The following is a 23,881-nucleotide window of genomic DNA, read 5'->3' on the forward strand; positions in this document are numbered from 1 at the left end:
TTTTCTGCTGTGATTGTTAGTTGTTGCTTTCAGCCCCGTTCCTTTGATTTTAACCGCTGTAAAGCATTTTGTGTTACATTTGACTGTGCAAAAAGAATTATTTACAAAATTTCTTATTCATTCGTTGAATAATTTGTTTTTTTACAGTGCCTGTTAGTAAACCATCCCTGCTGTTAAGAGACACATCCCCAGTGGAAGGATCTACAGTAGGGATGCAATGTAACATGGACAATGGGACTGAGCCCATCCAGTACGGGTGGCAGCGTGAAATTCAAAGAGGCAACATCACAACATTTGCCCAGGGTAGCAACAGCAGCATTATCACCATGACCAACATCAACCGGAGCTTAACTGGCCGGTACCGCTGCGTAGGCAGTAACTTCATTAATACTGAGAGCTCTGACTGGGTGTTTAATGACATTATCTGTAAGTATTGATAAAATATGTCTATTTCTTTTTACACATTTGTAGGAGTTTGTAGTCTTTTCAAACATGTTATCTTTTTGTTATCTTGAAGTATTTGGAAAACCCCTGAACCGCCTTCTCTCTGAACATATAAAAGACATCCTGTATTGCTCTGGATTTGACTTGTATGCCTTCTCAAATATTTTGGTAACACTATATAATACATCCCACACTTTCCCAGAACTTAGTGGATCCTTTTCAGAAGTTTTCCCAGAACTTACCAGGTACTTTCCTAAAACCATAACCATGAAAGCAACGAGTAAGTTCCATGAAAGTTTTAGGAAAGTTACCTCTAAGTTCTAGGAAACTATTGAGATCCAGGAAAGTACCTGGCAAAGGAGCCCTCATAAGTCACTGCATAATATAGACCGGTTCCTATATTCAGTATATAACATTCAGCTGTTAACTGTGTTCATGCTCTCTTTTTTCTCAGTTGGCCCAGATGTTCCTCGGATTGATGTAACTCCATATAGTATAACAGACCGAGGATACTCCGCCCTGGAAACTGAACCTGTTTCTTTGTCATGTCAAGCCCAGTCCAATCCAGCCAGTCATTACATTTGGTTCTATAACAACTCCCAGGTGTTCACTGGGCCACAGTACACCATTGCCAAGACCCTCCGTGTGCACACTGGTGACTATACCTGTTTGGCGCAAAACTCCCACCTGAACACCCGCTCCAGGAAAACCGTCAGCCTTATTGTCTACTGTGAGTGGGATGTCTGACATTGAACCATTAACCATCATGCACACAGATGGAAAGCATGCATACAATAAAATTATTAAATGAGTTACCTTAGACATATTCAAAGAAAGACAAAAAAAACTTTACAAATTTAATTTAATCTCAGTTGACTCCAAATCTTTTGCAAATTGAGTTCTTGATAAATTTCCTTTTGATGTTTTCAGTTTAAAACCTACTGTTTAAAACAGCTGGTTCATGTTTTTACTTTATATGCTTCGCTAGAAAAGTTGATTGACAGGAAACCCTCTGTTCTGGCAATCTTTTTTAAGGATGGTAATAACCTGATTTAGTGGTAGACTTTATGTGGGAACGTTTAGGGAAAATGTAGGTCTGAGACAGTACAAACACCAAAGTTAACCTCATTTAGTCTACTTGAGCACTGATCGCTAGACCTTTCAGGCCTGGGAGAAAAAGCAGGGACGTCTATCCTATCTACACTGAGTTTGAGGATATTCCTACCTGGTGTTAGGATTATGATTATTGATTAATTAGTATTTATCAAGAATTATAATTTAAAATCATAATTTGAGAAAATTAATTCATTAACCAAAAATCCTTATTTATGAATCGAAGCCAGAGATGTCCTCTGGTGTTGTAATTGTAGCCTAAAAAGCCTTTGATAATTACAACCGTTAAATTATCAAAGGCTATCAAAGTAATAATTGATAACTATTACTAGATGTCATTGTTTAATCAACCGTTTCTGCCAAAACGTGGGGAACTTTGACCTTATTTTGAATGACAAATCACTCTTGCACAAAATAAACACAAACGACTTCTCTTTATCTACGTGAATATTTATGAAATCAACAGCCCAATCCACCTCGCAACAAACTGCAACAAGCAATTGTTTTGAGGAGAAGAAAGTGCAGGAAGCGAAGGAGACTTATACACCAGACTCTCGCTGCACCAGTGTTTGTTTGAAATGTAACTTCAGTGTTATGGCCTACTGACTGCCCAGACTCACTCTGAACCCAGTTGTATTTAACAATGTTGAGCCTGGAAAACCAGTAAAGAAAAATATTTATCGGCTTGCTGTCTAAAGTTTACGCAGTTCTTGCTATTCTGATTTGATGGCTGATTACGTTGATGATTGTGATTGGTTTTTGCTCAGAACGTCATCTGCAGCAGTAAATTGTGGGTAATATACTTCGGCGAAGTCCGCTTAGAGGCGGGCTTCGCCAAAGTGCGGATTGAGGGCACAAAGGGGGCGGGGCTAAGGACCACTCTGAAGAATTAGAACACACTACGCACTCGAACCCATCAACTGGAACGTGCAATTCAGGGACACATGGGTGGAAGTGCAAGTATTGGGACAGGGCCATAGTTGACTGTGGCCTCAGGGGTGCGACAACCCCGTCCTATCAGCCGTGGTGCCCGCTGGGATTTGTAGGACAGACTATCCTGCGGTACAAAATGGCCGATGACGTTGGAAAGGCATAGTGCTGCTGCTTGTGTACTTCCTACGCAACCGTGATACCAATGCTCGTGAGTCCCACACATTAAAGGTTCTTTGGAAAGGTCATACGGTTAATATTTTTCCGTCAATGACTGTTTGCATCTTCATTTAGTATAAATCCAGAGTAGAGCTAGTTGGTTCAGGGTGTTAAAGCTTATGGCTAGCCCAAGGGGGCCCAAGCCCAAAGTGGGCTTCTACCGTCTTTAACAGCTCCAGTCCTAAAAATATTAAAGCAGTTTATGCTAACACTACTTTACAAACATTTAAACCATTGTCACATTTAAACTGGGTAGTTGCTTGCAAAGAAGATGATGAATAGGGTTAGGGTTAGAAGTGCGAGTATTGGGACAGGGCCATAGTTGACTGTGGCCTCAGGGGTGCGACGCCCCATTCCTATCAGCCGCGGTGCCCGCTGGGATTTGTAGGACAGACTATCCTGCGGTACAAAATGGCCGATGACGTTGGAAAGGCATAGTGGTGTCCAGCAACGTGCTGGTCCAATATTCAGCAAACAAGTGGTCCAACACTGGCCATTCCTTAACATGATGGAACTATTTACATATTGACGGTAAGGGACTGTGGTTATGTGGTGACACTGAAATATAAAGTTGTGTGTCATCAACATATATGGTGAGAGATGTGAAACTAGGAAGACTGTGCAAAGGGGACCATATTATTATTTACTAAAAGTGGTCTGGGAATAGAGTTTTGAGGAACCCCGTGTGATTCACATTTAGGTCTGGCAAATGATACAAAGGGGCTCCAGCCTGCCGAATAAGATCTAAACTAATTTCAAACAGATGGAGGATATGAAGATGCATTTGTCCTGAACAGTGAGCAGTAAGGTGCAAGTAGTGCCATTAAGTTCATTATCCCACTTCTGTGTCCCTGTTCAGTATGCTTATCACAGTCAAATGTATTTGCTATGTTCCATTAACTGTCTTTCTTGTCACTTTAAATATATGGATCTCATTTAATTGGTAGAAGAAAACTCAAAAGCTACTAAATACAAATGTACTTATCTACTTATTTACTGAAGTAAAACAGTTATACACACAATGGGAACCTGTAATTCTTTGTGTTGTTTAGCTTTAGTTTGGTTGTTTAATTTAAGAAATAAAAGCTAAGGAGATCTAAACTGAAATAAACTGCCTTTATATCTGTCTTAAACACTGCATGTGTGGCTTAAGTGACTACACATAGGCAACACTTCACTGATCTATACTAAATTCCCACAGACCCTCCAGCTGGCTCGCCCTCCTGCTCTCTGGATCCAGCTCAGAATCACAGCTCTCTGAGGCTTCTCTGCTCCTGGTCTGGGGGATTCCCCTCCCCGTCCCTCCGCTGGACTGGGGACGTAATAAAAGCGGGACAAGAACAGGAGGAAACAGAGCAGCAAATGGATCTACAAACCAGTGCTACCCTCTTGCTTCCCTCTGAAGGCCTGATTCCAAATAACACCTTATTCACATGCATCGGTGCACATCCTGCAAGAAAACAGCTGGCAGAATGCAACACACGCACATGTAAGTACCAGTATAAAAAGATATAAGCAACCCTAAAAAGTGAGTCAGAAGACATTCATGTTGTAAATTTAGATCCTTACATTTTACTTCTTCTACAGATATTCCACCTACAGAACCAGTGTGCTTTGCCTATGTCACAAACACTCAGCAATATCTGATGCTGTCCTGCTCCTGGGATGGAGGGGCCCCAAAGGCCTTAGTGTGGTGGGAGGGACCAGGGGGCCAAAGCAAAGGAGGACAAGAAAACTCCAACATCCTGGTCCTCCGTTATGGGACTGCCCGAAGTGGGAAACCCTACACCTGCTACGCTAAACACCCACTTCTGATGGAAGCAAAGAGTTGCAGGCTCACACTGGGTCAGTCCTTATCATCACTATACGAAACAATAAATATCAGAAGGGATTTCTTCCTAATACCTAATTTCTTAATTGTGTAGAGGTCCCTGTGTTACTGACACAGCGCAGAGTTGTGTCTGTGTATGAGGGGACTGACGTGCAGCTCACCTGTAATCTGAGAGCCAATTACCTTCCAGCCAATGAAATCACCTGGTTCAACAATCAGGGCGTGGATGTCCAAGACACCTCAAAGTACATGCTGCTACGAACGTCTGCCTGGACCAACCTGACCGTGAGAGACGCCGACGAGATGCAGGACAGTGGAGAGTACAGATGCTCCACTTCAAACGCAGTGGGAGGTGCTGAAATCAATGTCACTCTGGTGGTCAAGAGTAAGAATCTGTTTTTGTTGTCTCTTTAACAAAATGTTTCTTTCTTTAATTTTTCTAATTTTGGTGATAGGTGTTAAATGACCATAAAGTGCATATTTCTTTCTGCTTTGCCTCTGCATCAGAATACCCCATGCCACCCAATGTGACCCTGATCAAAGCGATGTACAACAGCCGGCATCGCAACGAGGTGGAGCTGGAGTGGCAGGTAGATGGTGTGGACCAGAATGGAGGTTGGACCGGTTTCCACCTGGAGCACAGGTGGGTGTCTGAGCGACCAAACAAGAGAGGAAAAAGCAATGACTCACAAGTACGGATGGAGGAGAGGATTGGTACCCAAGACTGGTACCGTACCGTCATCCAGGATCCAGACATCAGGAGTCACACAGTTCGAGGACTGACTCCAACTGTTACGTACCAGTTCCGCATAATACCCATCAACCACCGCACCATCGGACACCCCTCTTTAGCCAAGACTCCAGGTAACAGAGAGGAAATTTCAGTCGTAGTTTGTGGGCCTTTTTTGCTATGAGAAAAACAATGACATACACTTTAAATCTATATGTCTTTCACTCGCTTGCTTCCAATTGCAGTTTTTGTTTAATGTGCTGCAATGACAAAGATGAAAGGTTAAAGGAGGCAAGTCTCAGTACCGGATAATCCACATCGATTCTAAATTAAACATCAGACATTTTTGGACACAAAGGGTTAATGTGGATATTTTTTAAATCCACAAGTCAAAAACTGCTCTTGATTTTTAACAATTTAAGACACTTAGTGAGTGTTACAGCTGGGGAGTTTGATTTTTGGGGCAAAGCTTTGTATATTTAATCTTTGTTCAACTGGGATGTTGTTGCAGTGGAAGTGCGTGACAATGTTTACCCTGCTGTGATTGGAGCAGCTGTTGGTGGAATGCTCTTTGCAGCCATTCCGACTCTGCTGCTGCTTGTGTACTTCCTACGCAACCATGATACCAATGCTCGTGAGTCCCACACATTAAAGGTTCTTTGGAAAGGTCATAAGGTTAATACTTTGCAGACAATAACTGTTTGCATTTTCATTTAGTATAAATCCAGAGCAGAGCTAGTTGGTTCAGGGTGTTAAAACTTATGGCTAGCCCAAGGGGGGCCAAGCCCAAAGTGGGCTTCTACCGTCTTTAACAGCTCCAGTCCTAAAAATATTAAAGCAGTTTATGCTAACACTACTTTACAAACATTTAAACCATTGTCACATTTAAACTGGATAGTTGCTTGCAAAGAAGATGATGTATAGTTGGAGGCAGGAGCTGGAGGCAATCTGCCACCAATGATCTTGGTTAAAATGCAAAAGTAATGATTTAAGAAAACTCAATTTTATAGATTTTTACAATGCTTTACTTTTCTGTCAGAAATTTGCGCTGACCAGAATTACATGTTCTGTGATCAGTACAGACAGCAAGATTTTTGGTGCCATCCTTCATTTTCTATGTAAACAGAAGCTGTTCTCCTAAGCTCCCTGCTTGCTTGCATTGTTTTACTCCTAACTTTTTATCTCTTAGCCAAAATTACAGAAATATTGGATTAAAACTACTTCTTACCAGCGACTCCCTAGGATTATCATTTTTATTTTTTTTCTAAAGGATTTTGATGTTTTTATAATCGAACTCGAAAGAAGGACAAGTTGACGCCAGCTAATCAGCACAAAATGCCTTCCTTCACCACAGAGGACTTCGACAAACTTTTACAGAAATTGGCTGTTTTGGAGATGAAAATCCATCGACTAGAAGTGAATGTGGAGGTGAATATGGGGTACAGCGATGATTCAACTATGCCTGTGATCCCAAACAGTAACAGCCAGTTCAACGACTCAGCTGGCAATCAGAACAATGAGAATAAACCTACCGGCAGACCCCCCTGGCATGTTTTAGGCGCATGTCCATAAAATCAAGGTGGACGACTCACTGGAAGATCTCAGCAATTAAATAAATTAGAATGGCCAGAATTACAGAGAAATGGCCCCGTTTCCCCTGGGAAAAGGAGACTTCGACAGTGAGCTGCTGTCACAACAACTGATAGGAGTGAGACGGCTGAAAATAATAGAATTCCCCTCCAAAACAGATTTGCTCCACTACAGAATGAAAACCAGGAAAACGATCCATCTTCTGAGAACAATAAAAGGTTTGAGAACAAACTTCATTCTAAACAGTCTTCTCCTAGATTGTGTTGAAGCCGTCTCTGCTTGCCCGGGTCCTAGACCTAGACCGTACAGAACTCTCCCATCTCCCCAATGAGCCCGCTTTTTGCTTTACTGGATTCTGATAAAATGAAAGGAGCACTTAAGATCGGGACCCAAATGGCTCTGACATCTTCTCCATTCAACACCCCCCGTGGCCGAGGCCCTGCTACTGAACCAACAACTTCCAAATGCCACAGAGTCCCACCACCTCCTAATCTATCTCCTCCTAATCAGGACCTTCAAATCACTTCTCTGCGATACAGTCTGGGCCCCAGTGGTAACTCTATCAGAAATGAGCATGACCAGGAAAAACTTGGGCCCCTAATTGGAGATAGTTGTAAAATCTCTGTGCTTATACGTGACAGAAAGAACAAAACCAAAAGGATAAGAGACAGTAATAAACAATCAAAAAAAGCCATAAATTGTCAGGTACAACCAGACACACAGATAATATCAGCAACTGAGTCATATTATCTGGCTTTATTGATTTTTCTGTCAGGAAAATCATTTTCAATCAATGACTTCATTACTGACCACGATCTTGATGTTATGTTTTTAACAGAAACATGGTTACATGAATTTAATGAAGCTCCCATTCTGATAGAGTCGACGCCTCCGAACTACAATTTTCTTTGTGAGAGCAGACAGCAAAGAAAGGGGGTGGCCACTTTGTTTAAAAATTTACTAAAGTGTAAAAAAGTATTTCTGGGCAAATTTGACTCTTTTGAATATTTGGCTCTCCGGGTAAAGAGCCCAGTCCGAACCATGTTCTTGAATATTTACAGGCCTCCTAAGCCCAAAACAAACTTTTTCAGTGATTTTAGTGAGATTTTATCTGTGATATGTGTTGATTATGACTGTTTAATTATTGTGGGAGACTTCAACATTCACATGGACAATCCTGAAGACAGAAGTGAAACAGATCTATCTGACACTTAGAAATGTTGGCTTGACTCAACATGTTAAACAGCAAACGTACAAACAGAGACATATTTTGGACTTGATCATCATTAAGGGTCTAAACATTTCCAAGGTGTCTGTAACTGATGTTGCTCTATCTGACCACTTTTCTGTTATTTTTGAAAGCATCGTCTCCAATGACTCAGTTTGCCAAAGAGACATGATAAGAAAACGCATCTTTAAGGACGGTGCTGCTGAAATCTTTAACCAGATTTACTCTTCTACCTCCACTTTGCCCTGTAACACTGTAGATGAGCTGGTAGATAACTTTCATTCTAAAATCTCGGACATCATTGATTCAATTGCTCCAATTAAAGTGAACGTCGTTTCTGGGAAGAAAATGTCTCCGTGGAGAAGTGCTCCACCAGTCAGAAGTGAAAAAAAGAAGTGTCGAAAAGCTGAATGCAGGTGGCGAAAGACTGGACTCCAGGTTAACTATATTATCTATAAAGACAGACTATACAGATATAACCTACAACTGAAAACTGCAAGGGAATCTTTCTTTTCTGAGATCATCAGCAAAAACATTAACAATGCTCGTGCATTATTTGCCACAGTCGACAGGATAACAAACCCTCCTGTAACTGTAGCATGTTGGACACTTGTTTGCTGAGTATTGGATTATCTGCACGTTGTTGGACGTCACTGTGCCCCTCCAATGGCATCGGCCATTTTGTACCCAGGACAGCCCGCTCCTACATATCCCATCGAGCATTGCGACTGATATGACTTGGCGTCCCCAGTCTGACGTCACAGGGTGCTATATAGGAGGCGCCCATGTTTGAAAAGCCGCCTTCTGCTGGAAACCAATCTGGTGATTGAAGCGCACCACTTTAAGAGAAGAGCTCTTTGCAGAGTTCATTCATTCTCTCTCGTTGGACAACGAAACATTCATAACTGAAGTCTTTGGAATAAGAAGGCCAGACATTTCACTTTTGCCGATCGAAGACGTGAGTTAACACGTAACTGGAGACACGGAGCTTCGGAGAGACGAACCGCTAACGTGTTTCATTTTCAAGTCGACTTTGATGGTCAGATCATATTTTTCCTTTTTGTCAAGAAGACCAAAGGACAAAGACTGACCGTCCCCCTGAAGTTAATTGTGGACGCACAATTAACTTAACCCCACGTTTCCTCGCTCGAATTCCCTCACTCGGAAGAAGACGACACAAGTAAAACCCATTTCTTTTTTTTATTTCTTTATTAGAAGGCCTGGGCAGGGTCAGAGGTTGTAGAAGCGATCAGAATCGCTGGTTAGGATCTCATGTGTTCTGAATAATATGTGCATGTAACCTTGCTTGTTGAAACTTTGATGTGTTATGTAATATCGGGATCCGCCGTGTTCCCCAGAGCTGTTTGTGTTTACTATCTGAACGCGGATGCGTTGCAAGACTGGACTGTTAAAACGACCTCATGGTAAAATTCTCCATTTTACCTTTGTCTTCAATCTCACTGTGCTAACTTGCCGCCAAAAGTTATCAATCCTTTGTGGTCAGGAGTTAGGGGGGACGTTTTATGATCAGAAGATCATAAAAGACACTCTAAGCTGCACTCCAACCCCCCACCAGCCATCACCACACCCCCCTTTCATATCCTCTCCCTTCATCTGTTGTGCCATAAACTGCTGGTTGACTCAATACATACCCACTACCGTTTGTTGATTTTGCTTATTTAGATGTGTTACCCCTGTGTTTGTAGAATTTTGCATGTTGAGTAGGTGAAAATTAATAAATATTCACATAGATAAAGAGAGAGCGTTTGGTGTTTCATTGTGTGCAAAAAGTGATGTGTCAGTCAAAATAAGGTTCAAGTTCCACACGTTTCGGCAGAAACGGTCGATTAAACAGTGACATCTCCGGCAATAGTTATTAACTATTATGGAGTATTTAACGGTTGTAATTGTCAGAGGCGTTGAGCCACAATTACAACACCAGAAACATCTCTGGTCTCGATTCGTAAATGAGGATTTATGGTTAAGAAATTGATTTTGTCAGATTATGATTGGTAATTATAATTATTGATCAAGATTATTCAATCAATAATCATACTCCCAACATATGGCGTCCCTGGGTGGGCCTTAAAAAGACAGACATCAAATCACTGTTGCACAGAATGAACAGTTGTGATCTCCGTTAACAAGACGTTTATTGGGAGACTTGAGTTTCGCACAGAACGTTTGTGAATTAGGGGATTTTGATTAGGTTGTGCTCAGTTCTACTGCAAAGGATAACATTAGCTTTCAGAGGTGTTTGTTGTGGATGCAAGGTGAAAGTTGGTTAACTTGTGGAAAAGTTAAAGTTAATTTCCAGTCGCCAGCCTGCTGCTGCAGCTGTAAAAACCTGCGCTGATAAGCAGCAGACCTGCCCCAGTGTCCACTGAGCGTAATTACAGTTGTGACCAACATTCTCCCAGTCAGTTAGAGAACAACACCTACATCTGGTGGCCATTTAATAGATTACAGATTGCAGCTGGATTTCCCAAACCGCAGACCTGCACTCAGTACCATCTGGTGGTCACTAGTGCGAATTGCATTTCCTACGTTGATATTTTTTTTAAATCACTCAATTCATTAACACAGGCAGATTATTCCATCACCTATGATCAAAAGGGCATAACTTAAAGTTGAAAGTTGAAGTTACAGATCATTCATTACCACTTTTGAAAAAATTTAAGCATTTTTGCTGGGTTTTAGTGTGTGAAGCATGTTTTGATCTGACTCATAAAACTAACTTAGTTGTCTAACAGGAAGGTAGGTGATTCATATTAGAGAACACTAACATTTACTTGAAGCTAAGAACAGCATTGAATGTTTAGTTTCGTTTTCCCATTTTAAAAATTTTATTTTGAACTTGGTTTCTGGGTTATTTAAAAAAAAAACTATTTCCCTTTTTCCCTTTTTTGCATGTTTGCTTGATTAACCCCATTAAAGCATAGACTTGGGTAAGCCACAGTTTGAACGGTCAAACCTGTGTGCCCATTTTAAGCAAACCCATACACCTGGAAGAGACAGGTATGAATCAGAAAGCTAGCTGAATAGCTTAGCCTGTTTGTGTGCAGCTAATTAAGTTTAGCAATCCTTAATCACTGAACAGCTTAGCCTGTTGTGTGCAGCTAATTAAGTTTAGCAATCCTTAATCACTGAACAGCTTAGCCTGTTGTGTGCAGCTAATTAAGTTTAGCAATCCTTAATCACTGAACAGCTTAGCCTGTTTGTGTGCAGCTAATTAATTTAGCAATCGTTAATCACTGAATAGCTTAGCCTGTTTGTGTGCAGCTAATTAATTTAGCAATTGTTAATCACTGAATAGCTTAGCCTGTTTGTGTGCAGCTAATTAATTTAGCAATCGTTAATCACTGAATAGCTTAGCCTGTTGAATTGCTGCTAATTTCTTTAGTGGTGGTTCATAAATAAACAGTTTGTGTGCGTGCATTGGGCATTTTGGGCCAAAGATGGAGGGAACATCCCAGACTGCAGCTGGAGATGTGTGTATGGTGGAGGACCCCATAGGAATGCAGGCACAAGAGGTGATTGGGTCATTGATTCTGTTGTCCCCCGAGGAGCGTAAAGGCCTCAATGATTATGGCATTGAGCAATGTGAAGCCAGGATTCAGGAGTTGCTCCAAGTCATTAAAAACCCACCGAAGGACAGACGGGTCTTAGATGTGTTAGGACAGCTCACTCTGTTGTATCAGCGAAGGTTAATGTTGGAAGTTGACCAACGCGATAAACTGCAGTTTGAGCTGAATGATACTTTGCAGATGGTGGATGTCCTTCGAGGGGAAATAACAGAAGTGGGAAATAGATTGGAAGCAATAGAGGGTAGCCATGCCACCCCGCCCCCCCTGGAAGAATGGGGGGACGAACCGAAACCCACCTCACAGGTTGAAACCTTTGGAGGTGAGCCACACCTGCGAAACCCTGAGAGAACCTGCAGGTCAGATCTGGAGGATGTAGAAGCTGCTCTCCAGAGATTACCTTTCCAGGATCATAGGGTTCCCCAGACATCCACCGAGGTAAGAACAGGGGTAAGTAGACACAATAGGTTCAGTGGTGCGGTGCCCCAACCCACTGCAATCAGCAGCCATGAACGGTACCTGGCTGGGGACCCAGCAGGTGTAAATAGTTCACGGTTCAGATGCGAGCAGCCGTCAAACGTGACTCGCAGTACGGTCCTCTGCGATCCCTCACCTCCGCCACGGCGGCAGGAGTGCTGCCCCTGGGATTCAGGTAGCTCCTACCGCCCTCAACCGCTGCCCAGGACCCGAGTCCGGGAAGCACAGGGCCCACAGTTATACCGGGAGCAGCCTCCACTGCCTCCTCCGAGGATGAGGCGTGATGCACCGATACCCTCTGAGTGCAACCGGAGTGAACTCTCCGATGATGACTCAGATGGGCCGGGACCAATCCCTGAAAGTGGATTGCGCACCCGCCAGCTTGAGTCCCTTGCTAAAGACATAGAGCGTTTCGACCCTAATAAGGCAGAATCAAACATTGATGATTACCTTAGGGAAGTGGAACGCTGTCTTCTAGATTTGTACTGCCCATCAGCACGGGAGAAACTGAAGCTCATCTGGAAGACAACGTCCAGGAGCGTCCATGTTTTCATGGAGAGCCTGACACCCGCAGTCCGAGACCGTTATTCAACCCTTTGCAAAGCTTTAAGGGAAGAATATTCTGTGTACACGGACCGGGCCTCAGCCACACTTGGTGCTTTCACGATCCAGCAAAAGAAAAGCGAAGCACCCAGGGAGTATTACCGGCGCTTGAGAGCCGTTTACTTCCAAGGAAGCAATGCGCCAGGCATTGAGGAGGAACATGCTTTTAAATCCCTGTTCCTCCACAACCTTCATGAAAGTGTGCGATACGAGGTTACTATGTATTGCAGAACCAAGGCCATGAGCATGCAAGAGATCCGCAAATATGCTCAGATGGCGTGGGAAACACGTGCTCGCCCGACCAAGGGATCGAAGAGCGAGGCTAGGGTTTTACAGGTCCAGACTAAAAGAACCAGCCATGCATTAGAAGGTCAGGAAAGGCCTTCAACCAGAACCTATGCGAAGAACAGGTTCAGGGAACAACATAGGTGTGGTCAGCTGGACTGGGGGGGTGGTACTGAATACCAACCACAGTCAAAGTTGCCGGACCACTTCCGGTCGAACAGACGACCTGACCATCACGTGAAGCCTAAAGGTAAACCTGATGGAAGAGGGTGGAACCGACACTCAGAAGGGATTATGGGGAAAGAGATGGAGGAGGCCTTGCGTAAGATGGTGATGGAAGCGGTGCGTCAGGCCACCATGCCCCCACAACCCTTGAAACAGGAAGCTGACCTAGTTAAACCAGACCCAAACTTCCCGTCAGCATGACTAGGCGTGGACCCAGTCTCCACAGCCATCAGAGTCTACCTGATCGGATGGGGAGACAAACCTGGGAAACTCCAAGAACCCCTTGGGACTTCTCCAGGAGAAACACCACAAATCATTGCTCCAAGGTTCTTAGGTAAACTGAACCATAATGAACATATAGGTTACCTATACTATCTCACCAGTATAGGAGGACATGTCAAACTGAGGTTCCATTTAAAAACAGGATCAGAGATCACCTGTTGTTCTCGGTCTCGTTTGAGGAGGCGAGTAGAGCCATGCTCTCCCTCAGTAAACCACTTCAGGCTGAATTTCGTGATGTAAGTATGACCAGCTGCACCCAAAACCAATCATGCATCACTAATTGGGTGGAGCTGGACATTACACCCGAAGACACGGCTCTGGTGCACCCCATCTATAGGTGCACATTAAACAAAGACCTTTGTCTTGGTGGCCAGGACCTGCTGGACAGGCTGGCCCCACTCATTGACTGCCACCAGGACCAACTCTGGGTCCAGGCGGAGGTGCAAAACCCACGGGGTGCACGCAGCGAACGATTCGTTGTGACCAATCAGGTCACCAGCTTAGAGGAGCCCGAAGGACCTCTCAGGCCCTCATCAGAGCCGGTCATGTGCACCTCCGAGACACAGCTGCACCCAGCCATCCAGGAAACTCCTGCCGGAGGCGGTCATGCATTGCTTGGCTCTTTAAAGAACCCAGGTGTGGACACTTACAACCCCAAAGTGGTGGAAGGTGTACACCTGAAAACCATGTTCATACCAGAAGTGCTACTAGCATTCTGGCTGGGACATCCATCAACCATTAGAGAGCTGTATGACCGTTTGTGCCAAAAAGACCCCTTTGTAACTGCGGCACAACACAGCCACACACTCCTTTTAGTAGACGGGCTCCGCCCTCTCCTCAAGACAGCCAGTGTGCAGATCGGCATCAAACAGCTCTCCCATGCTGTGGACATTGTTCCAACAGACCAAAGGGGGGTCACGTTATCCGACGCCTATTACTCTCCTGCAGGGTGCCATAGGAGCTACAAAGGCACACTCCACACCCTCCAGCAGATGGCGCACTGGCCTCCAAGGTCTCACGACACCCAGGTCTACATCAAAGGATGTTTAACCTGCCGCCAGTTTCAGCCATCCCAGCCAACCAGTAAACCTCCGCTTCAGCGAAGGGGGGTTACATTACCTTGGTTCCACCTTCAGACCAACTGGGTCGAACCAGCTCCAAAATTAACAGGAGGTAACAAATTCCTCCTAACTGCGACATGCAGCTTCATCAAGTGGGTTGGATGCTTGTCAGAAAAGGTTGACACCATCATCCCAGCTGCTGCTCTTTGGCTGAACCAGATGAAGTCCTACATCGAACTCTCCTCCCCAAGAACAGAGCTTGTCTCAATGTCCGGGAAAGGAGAGACCAGTGCGTAGGACTAGTTAAATAAGTGCATGTTTCATTAACTCACACTAACATGCACTAATCACTAACAACTTTCTTCAACAGAAACAGTTAAACATATAACTGGCCAGATTGGGTTGGATAGTTTCTTTTTTCTCTTATTAAATGAAATCTTTATTTCAAAACCTGCTTTTCATATTTACTCAGGTTATCTTTGGCTAATATTACAAGTTTTTGATGATCTGAAACATTTAAGTGTGAGTATAAAATAAAAAACAGAAGACATCTGTAAAGAGGGCAAATTCTCTTTCATGGTACTGTAGGTTTCTAGGACACAGTCTTAGACTGTAAGTTGACACGATAATTTTCCATAACACTGCATGCACAGCAGACCTCACAAAAGTGTTTAAGAATGATGTAATGGACACACCCATGCTACCCGAGATTTCATGCAAAATCGTGTTAAAGGAGGTTGGTTCATCTGTAGACAGTCCCACCGAGGCACAGATACACATTGACCTAGTTCTGCTGAACTTAGTAGAGAAATCCTAAGTCCACCACGACAGACACCTTGCAACCTCCACAAACACACCTGGCTTATAGCCTAAATACTGCAATTCGTTTATTCTTTTCTCCCTCTTTCCACATCTAGATAGTTTAGAGACAGGAATCCTATTAAAACCCATCATCATCCGGAAGAGCCAATGGTTTAAGCCTAAACCTGTTTTAACCATTCGTTTTAGATTACACACCGCATACAGGCAGTTAAGCGTTTACAGGTCAGGATTGATTCCCTCACATTCATTCCCCCACGGTTCATAGCACCGCCTTTGCCAACGACACAGCCAGGGTCCAGTGCCTAATAGAAGTTGGATGAATAAGCTATGAACCATGATTTTGTTTTGTTCCTTTTATTCTTATATATACATATATATGTACGATATCTGTTATTGTTTCATTTTGTCTCAGGATTACCAAAGCTGATGACCAAAGAATGTAATGATGATATGAATGTATTGTCCTGTATTTTTCTCATTGAACAATGTAGAAAGGGATGAGTTTAGTCAGAGTTTAGTCCTGCCCAGGCTAACCTCTATCCTGCCCAGTCATAGGTTTTGAGTAACACAGAGACAATTTTGTTTTGTTCTGCTTCGCCACGGATCACTGATTGCTCAGCAAAGGACAGAATGGTCCCAGTAGCTTCAAAGACTGCGATTCATCTCACCCTTTGAACCTAGGGGGGAATGTTGGACCACTTGTTTGCTGAGTATTGGATTATCTGCACGTTGTTGGACGTCACTGTGCCCCTCCAATGGCATCGGCCATTTTGTACCCAGGACAGCCCGCTCCTACATATCCCATCGAGCATTGCGACTGATATGACTTGGCGTCCCCAGTCTGACGTCACAGGGTGCTATATAGGAGGCGCCCATGTTTGAAAAGCCGCCTTCTGCTGGAAACCAATCTGGTGATTGAAGCGCACCACTTTAAATGAAGAGCTCTTTGCAGAGTTCATTCATTCTCTCTCGTTGGACAACGAACCATTCATAACTGAAGTCTTTGGAATAAGAAGGCCAGAGGTTTCACTTTTGCCGATCGAAGACGTGAGTTAACACGTAACTGGAGACACGGAGCTTCGGAGAGACGAACCGCTACCGTGTTTCATTTTCAAGTCGACTTTGATGGTCAGATCATATTTTTCCTTTTTGTCAAGAAGACCAAAGGACAAAGACTGACCGTCCCCCTGAAGTTAATTGTGGACGCACAATTAACTTAACCCCACGTTTCCTCGCTCAAATTCCCTCACTCGGAAGAAGACGACACAAGTAAAACCCATTTCTTTTTTTTATTTCTTTATTAGAAGGCCTGGGCAGGGTCAGAGGTTGTAGAAGCGATCAGAATCGCTGGTTAGGATCTCATGTGTTCTGAATAATATGTGCATGTAACCTTGCTTGTTGAAACTTTGATGTGTTATGTAATATCGGGATCCGCCGTGTTCCCCAGAGCTGTTTGTGTTTACTATCTGAACGCGGATGCGTTGCAAGACTGGACTGTTAAAACGACCTCATGGTAAAATTCTCCATTTTACCTTTGTCTTCAATCTCACTGTGCTAACATGCCGCCAAAAGTTATCAATCCTTTGTGGTCAGGAGTTAGGGGGGACGTTTTATGATCAGAAGATCATAAAAGACACTCTAAGCTGCACTCCAACCCCCCACCAGCCATCACCACACCCCCCTTTCATATCCTCTCCCTTCATCTGTTGTGCCATAAACTGCTGGTTGACTCAATACATACCCACTACCGTTTGTTGATTTTGCTTATTTAGATGTGTTACCCCTGTGTTTGTAGAATTTTGCATGTTGAGTAGGTGAAAATTAATAAATATTCACATAGATAAAGAGAGAGCGTTTGGTGTTTCATTGTGTGCAAAAAGTGATGTGTCAGTCAAAATAAGGTTCAAGTTCCACACGTTTCGGCAGAAACGGTCGATTAAACAGTGACATCTCCGGCAATAGTTATTAACTATTACGGAGTATTTAACGGTTGTAATTGTCAGAGGCGTTGAGCCACAATTACAACACCAGAAACATCTCTGGTCTCGATTCGTAAATGAGGATTTATGGTTAAGAAATTGATTTTGTCAGATTATAATTGGTAATTATAATTATTGATCAAGATTATTTAATCAATAATCATACTCCCAACAAGCATCTGAACTCCACTCTACCAGGGCCTGCAATGAATTTGTTAACTTCTTCACAAAAAACCCAAAAGATCAGAGGGGCAGTCAGCACATCCGCATCAACTCCAGTATAGTTGTCTCCAACTAGAACTGATTTTGACAAAATTTCCCAATTTCACCAAATAAACGGCAAAATCTTAGAAGAAATCGTACAGCAACTAAGCTCTTATTCCTGCTGTCTCGATCTTTTACCCACAGCTTTCATTAAGAAAGCTTTGCCTATAATAACATCTGATTTAACACAAATAATAAACACGTCCCTTTTGTCAGGTGTTTCCCCCAGGCCCTAAAAACAGTAATTATCAAACCTCTATTGAAAAAGAGGAACTTGGACAAGCTGCTTCTACAGAACTACAGGCCCATATCAAACCTCCCCTTCATCAGTAAGATTATTGAAAAACTGTGTTTCAACAGTTAAACAACTTTCTAACAACGACCAACCGCTTTGATGTCTTCCAGTCAGGCTTCCGCGCTCACCACAGTACAGAGACTGCTCTTGTCAAGGTGTTCAATGACATCCGTATAAATGCAGACTGTGGAAGAACCACAGTGCTGGTATTATTGGACCTTAGTGCAGCATTCGACCCTCCATTTTATTAGAGCACCTGGAAAACTGGGTTGGCCTTTCTGATACAGCACTCAACTGATTTAAATCCTACTTGAAGGACAGGGACTCGTATGTGTCAGTAGGTAACTTTACATCAGAGACCACAAAAATCACATGTGGTGTTCCCCAAGGGTCCATCTTAGGGCCCCTCTTATATCTACATGCTCCACCTAATTCAGATTTTAATAAACAACAACGTAAGTTATCATAACTATGCAGACGACACACAGCTATACGTTACGATGTCACCAGGTGACTATGAACTCATTCAGGCACTGGGTAAATGCTTAGAATAAATCAATGCATGGATGGGCCAACATTTGCTTCAGCTGAATCAAAACAAAACTGAAGTAATAATCTTTGGACCAAAGGAAGAGCATTTAAAAGTTAGCACACAGCTTCAGTTACTACAGCTAGAAACCACCAATCAGGCTCGAAACCTGGGTGTAGTGATGGACTCAGACCTGAACCTTAAGAGGCACATAAAGTATGTCACACATCCGGGTTCTTTAAGCCACAGATTAATCAAACACAGATTTACTGATTCACAGATGTCATTCACTATTGCTGTGTCCAAATTAAGGTCTGCATCCTTTGAAGGATGCATTTGTAGGCCGAAAACGTCCTGGATGAGAAGTCGAATGCTGTCCAATCTCCAGGTTCCAACAAATGCGTCCTTCTTTTCCCCAGATTTGAAGGATGGGCCGGTGTATCCTCCGTGTCCCACCCTATCCCATGATTCATTGCGGGTCGAAGTAGATTGTTCAAACGAAAGTAGCAAAGCCCGGAGGACAGAAAAAAGCTGTGAATAAAATTGGATATATTGCACATTCAGTGAAACAACTGAAATTTTACAATGTTTTTAGACGAAAATGTAGTTGTGTAAACCTAAAATATCTGATCAGTTTATTAAGATATCCCTTAATTACATAAATACGCCGATGTGTTCGTCCGCTGCCCCAGCAGGCGCTCGCCTCGCCAGCTGTCAGCTGACCAGGTGGTTGAGGTGTGCTAAACCCCGAGAGAACAGCTGACTCCCCGCACATCGTTTTCAAACTCCCGCTGGGTTTCCCCAATGGGTGGAAGTAAGACAGATATAACTCGGTCAGATGAAATCTAATATTAATGTTTGGTTTATAGCTGCAAATAAACGGATTTAAAGTTCCTAAAGTTAATATGTTAGTGTTTAAGTCGTTGAAAGCTTTACAAATAAATTAAACAAATAGTATTTGTAATCAATGTATTTTATCTAGTGTTAGATTTTTATATTTATGAACACAAAAAATATTTTCAACATTTTAAATGGCTGAATAATGAACGAGATCATAAAACAATAACATTTTAAAACAAAACAGCATTATAAGCCATCAGCAATATGTGAAAGGGTAATAAAAACCGTGTAGTTATTTACAGTAGAGACAGCGGTATTAACCTTCAGGCTCTATTTGTTCGGCTTCACAGCTCTGCTTCACGCTAACACGGTTGCTAGGAAACATAAATTACACTGAGGTAAGGGCAAGATAAACGCATACTGACATAACACCGGCGGCACACTATGCTAATCTGGCATGTTTAGCTAATAGCTACAGGTAGCATAAGTTTGACCATCATTTGTTTACATGACGCTTCTTATAGATGGTCATTTGACTTGATGATTGACATCCGCCAAGCTCATGTATGCTGCATTGCTCCAGCTCAACATGCCATAAGGGAAGTTTAACCTGATGTGAAACGTAAATCGATGAATCTGTCTTTGATTAATCTGTGGCTATCCTCAAGGACCCGGACGTGTGACACAAAGAACTGAATTTTGGAACTGAAATTGAATTACAGACCTGAAAGTGAAAGTAGTCAAACTGAATTTTTAATACAACAAAATGCATTTTAAAAGCAAATGAATTCAGTTTCAAACCAATAAATTCAGTTTCAGTTCAGTAAAATTCATTTTCAAACCAATGCATTTAATTTCAAATTACACAAATACAAATTCAGTCAGAGCAATTCAAATTCAGTTTCTGATGGCACAAGTTTCTCCCCATAATAAAGACAGTAACTAGGTCGGCCTTCTATCACCTAAAGAACATCTCCAGGATTAAAAGACTAATGTCTCAGCAGGACCTTGAAAAACTAATTAATGTGTTCATCTTTAGTAGAATTGATTACTGCAACGATGTCTTCACAGGTCTGCCTAAAAAGTCGATCAGACAGCTGCAGTTGATCCAGAACGTTGCTGCCCGCGTCCTCACTAGAACTAAGAAAGTGGACCACATCAGCCCGGTTCTAAAGTCCCTACACTGGCTCCCTGTAGCTATGAGAATAGACTTTAAAATACTTCTGTTAGTCTATAAATCACTGAATGGCTTAGTACCAAAATACATTACAGACTTGTTGTCAGTGTATCAACCACCCAGACCTCTCAGGTCTTCTGGCTCAAATCTACTCTGCACACCCAGAACCAGAACTAAACATGGAGAAGCAGCTTTTAGTTCCTATGCTCCACTAATCTGGAATAAACTCCCAGAAAACTGTAAAAGTGCCGAAACCCTAAGTTGCTTTAAATCAAGATTAAAAACTTATTTGTTTAGAGTTGCGTTTGCATGTCTTATCTGAACATTATTAGTTACGTTTTCAGTCCAATTTTCCTTTCGTTTTCTTATCCATCATTCTATTCTCTTTATTTTTTTTTATTACCTCTGTTTGATTTTATGTATCATTGTGATGTTTTTCCTTATGTGCAGCGCCTTGAGTGCCTTGTTGCTGAAAAGCGCTATATAAATAAACTTGACTTGACTTGACAATTGGTAGTTTCTTTGTAAATAACCACTAAATGCAAACGATGCTTAAACGATGGTTAAAAGGTGCATAAATAGCATTTGCATAAACCCCATAACATTATTGGGACTAAAGTTGTTTTAAGACAGTAGAAGCCCACTTTGGCTTTGGCCCCTCTTGATCTAGACCTTAACTTTAGTTTCTAGAACCAACAGAGCTCAATTTATGTTAAAAGACAACAACAGTCTTTACTTCTGCAAAAAAAACAAAAAACATTAGCATTAATTATCTAATGTAGCCTCACATCAGAAATCCTGAACTGTTACTTTAATACAGACACAAAAATGGGTTGTGCTATATTAATGGTCTATCTTTTGCTCCCTCAGGACTACATGCAATGCTGTTTGGCTCGTAAGTATTTAAGCATTTATCTATAGATAAATCAGCCAATTTATTCGATTAACCCAGCAATAAAAATGCTTGCCTATTAAACCTCTTTATAACTCTGAACAAATTGCACACTGTTCAACAATCTGGATTTGGATTAATGGGCATCTCACTCCAGACTTGCTTCTTTTCATTTTTAAAAAAGAAATGGGGAAATGTATCAGTTCTTGGAAGCATAGTTGCAATGTAACGTGGTCCCCCTAAAGAGTGTGTTAACAAGCATTTTCAAAATTTGGTAGATTTCTGGCACATTTAGGCCCTAATAAATAGGTACAGTTGTTGTAGTCAGGAATCAATAAGACATGTGCTTTCTTCTTAATTTTGCGAAGATCTCATTTTCTATAAAGGCATTCATTGTTTGTTCTTGCAGGCAGCACAGCCAGTCCAGGGAAAACATTAACTTCCCTGAGGATGAGTTGGCTGCCGGCTCAGACAGTGGACTAGAGAACACTATTGGATCATCGAGTCCAGGCAAGATAAAGTCATATTAAACGCATTTTTGTTCAATCTAAGGACAGATTCTAAACGTGATCACACCATAAAAAGTAGACAGTAAGGCACAGTCTGGTACTTTCATAATGAACAGTAAAAGTTTTTTCTGCTCACCTACCTGATGCTGAGCCATGATGTTTTTTTTCAGGTACAACTATGGCAGAACCAAAAATATGATATTTCTGTCACAAACAGGCAAGCATCTCCCACTGCAGACGTAATGAGGCTGAAATCGCCATCTTCTTTAAGGCTGCAAGATCATAATCTTATGAATCCAAATCGTTTGGGTAAAACTGAACCCATTATTTTTATAGTGTAGAAAGTTTGTCATTACACCAGGACCTTTTATCAGTGTGTGAGCAGTTTTAACTATCAATTGAATTGTTTAGATAGTAAAAAGGATTAATTTTGAGCTAACTGTTCCACATCTGAAGATGAGACAACAGAACGAAGCCAGAAAAATGAAAAGTATGCGTGAATGTCACCTGTGCAGTGTCTATAATTATATCTTTCTATTAGCTTTGTCAAAGCCTTGTACAACACAGTGTAATTCAGTCATTTAAAGCAATAACATACTGAAATAAAGATTAGTTTTTCTCTGAAACATGCAAAAGTGTTTGCTATGTTTTATTTAACATTGTACAATATGCAAACGTATAAGATTCTGCCTGTGTCACATAATAGCATGCACTTTGAAAATGCTTAAATCATGTTCAGTACAGATTGAACACTCTTAATCTTTTGAATAAACGGCCAGAATGTGTAATGTTATACGCATTGACTTGGCAATAATGAAGACCCTCCTTCATTTTCATTTTTTAACTAATGTTTTTACTATGCTATATCATTTTAGGTTATGACAAAATCAGAAATGTCTTTCAATTACCCAATCCCTGAACCACCGAGATAATCTGAAAGTTATTGAAATTATGGGTTCTCTAAAGAGAAGCTGACCTAAGGACCACAAATCATAGTAAGAGTTTGAAGGTATTAAGAATGTACTCAAACAAGAGAGGAGTTTAGCCTGTGTGGATATGTACATAAAAAATATTGTTTCCTTTGACATTTGTCAGGGCAAAGGTTCTGAGCAGCAACAGGACATCAAAGGAATAAAATGGATGGCTGTATTTTTATGAAATTAGGAATTTACAGGACAAGAAGGAAATAAAGGAACCAGGGGGACAGCGATAACATCAGCGATTACAATAGATGATCCAACAGAAAACACAGACTTAAATACAACAGAGATGAACAGAATGACATGGAAAACAGATGGGTGCAGTTAACAGAAACACAAACAGGTGCTGATCATGACATCCTTAGGCTTAATGATGGACAAGGAACTAGATCACAAAGTGCACTATGATTGGTTCTCTATAACAAATGAGGAAAAATGTGTTTAAACAATGTCGAGAGTCAACACACTCAAATAAGAATAAAAAAAAACTAATATAAAGTTTTCAGATAATATGTCATTGAAATTAACTATGATTGGAAATTGAGCATTTTTGTGACCAACAATTAATGACCATAATTCATGAAAATCTTTAAAAACAAAGAAAAATAAACTGATGAACTATGGTTTAAGTTAAGGGTACAGGATGGTGTATTTGCATGTACAAAATGGAAGTAGGAATGGACAGAAAAACACAGAGAATCAATTTCCTTTCAGGTCCAGGTCACCTTTGTGTTTGGTCAGGAGCTTTGGTCAAAGACTTTATGGGCTTTAAGCCAGTATTAGGTTTGCTACAACAGGATTTTGTTTCATTATCCTTTAGTATTAAAGCCCCAAATAAAAAAATAAAGATGTGTTCCAGTTCTTTTTGTTTTTTTCATAACCAAATTCAGGTTTTTAATTTCTAATAATCCCTCAGAAACTTCATGTGTTTCAAAGGCAAATTTGGCTCTAGTGTTTTTTTCTGCTTTTGTATTATCAGATATTGCATTTAA

At 41.7% G+C, this 23,881-nt stretch overlaps 1 protein-coding gene across 1 annotated transcript in view; it reads left to right on the plus strand.

Annotated features, from left to right (window-relative positions):
• LOC124876070 (hemicentin-1-like) overlaps positions 1 to 22,731 on the plus strand; it is a 36,249-nt gene extending 13,518 nt beyond the window's left edge. The window contains exons 10-19 of the mRNA XM_047378562.1: positions 148 to 426; positions 899 to 1,174; positions 3,908 to 4,195; positions 4,294 to 4,551; positions 4,632 to 4,922; positions 5,045 to 5,401; positions 5,779 to 5,901; positions 21,379 to 21,403; positions 21,810 to 21,910; positions 22,080 to 22,731. Of these exons, the coding sequence (XP_047234518.1) occupies positions 148 to 426; positions 899 to 1,174; positions 3,908 to 4,195; positions 4,294 to 4,551; positions 4,632 to 4,922; positions 5,045 to 5,401; positions 5,779 to 5,901; positions 21,379 to 21,403; positions 21,810 to 21,910; positions 22,080 to 22,108 (2,027 nt within the window). The 3' untranslated portion in view covers positions 22,109 to 22,731. The remainder of the gene's footprint in view (positions 1 to 147; positions 427 to 898; positions 1,175 to 3,907; positions 4,196 to 4,293; positions 4,552 to 4,631; positions 4,923 to 5,044; positions 5,402 to 5,778; positions 5,902 to 21,378; positions 21,404 to 21,809; positions 21,911 to 22,079) is intronic.
• The last annotated feature ends 1,150 nt before the right edge of the window (positions 22,732 to 23,881 follow it).

This window comes from Girardinichthys multiradiatus, chromosome 11 (genome assembly GCF_021462225.1).
Source record: "Girardinichthys multiradiatus isolate DD_20200921_A chromosome 11, DD_fGirMul_XY1, whole genome shotgun sequence".
NCBI lineage: Eukaryota > Metazoa > Chordata > Actinopteri > Cyprinodontiformes > Goodeidae > Girardinichthys > Girardinichthys multiradiatus.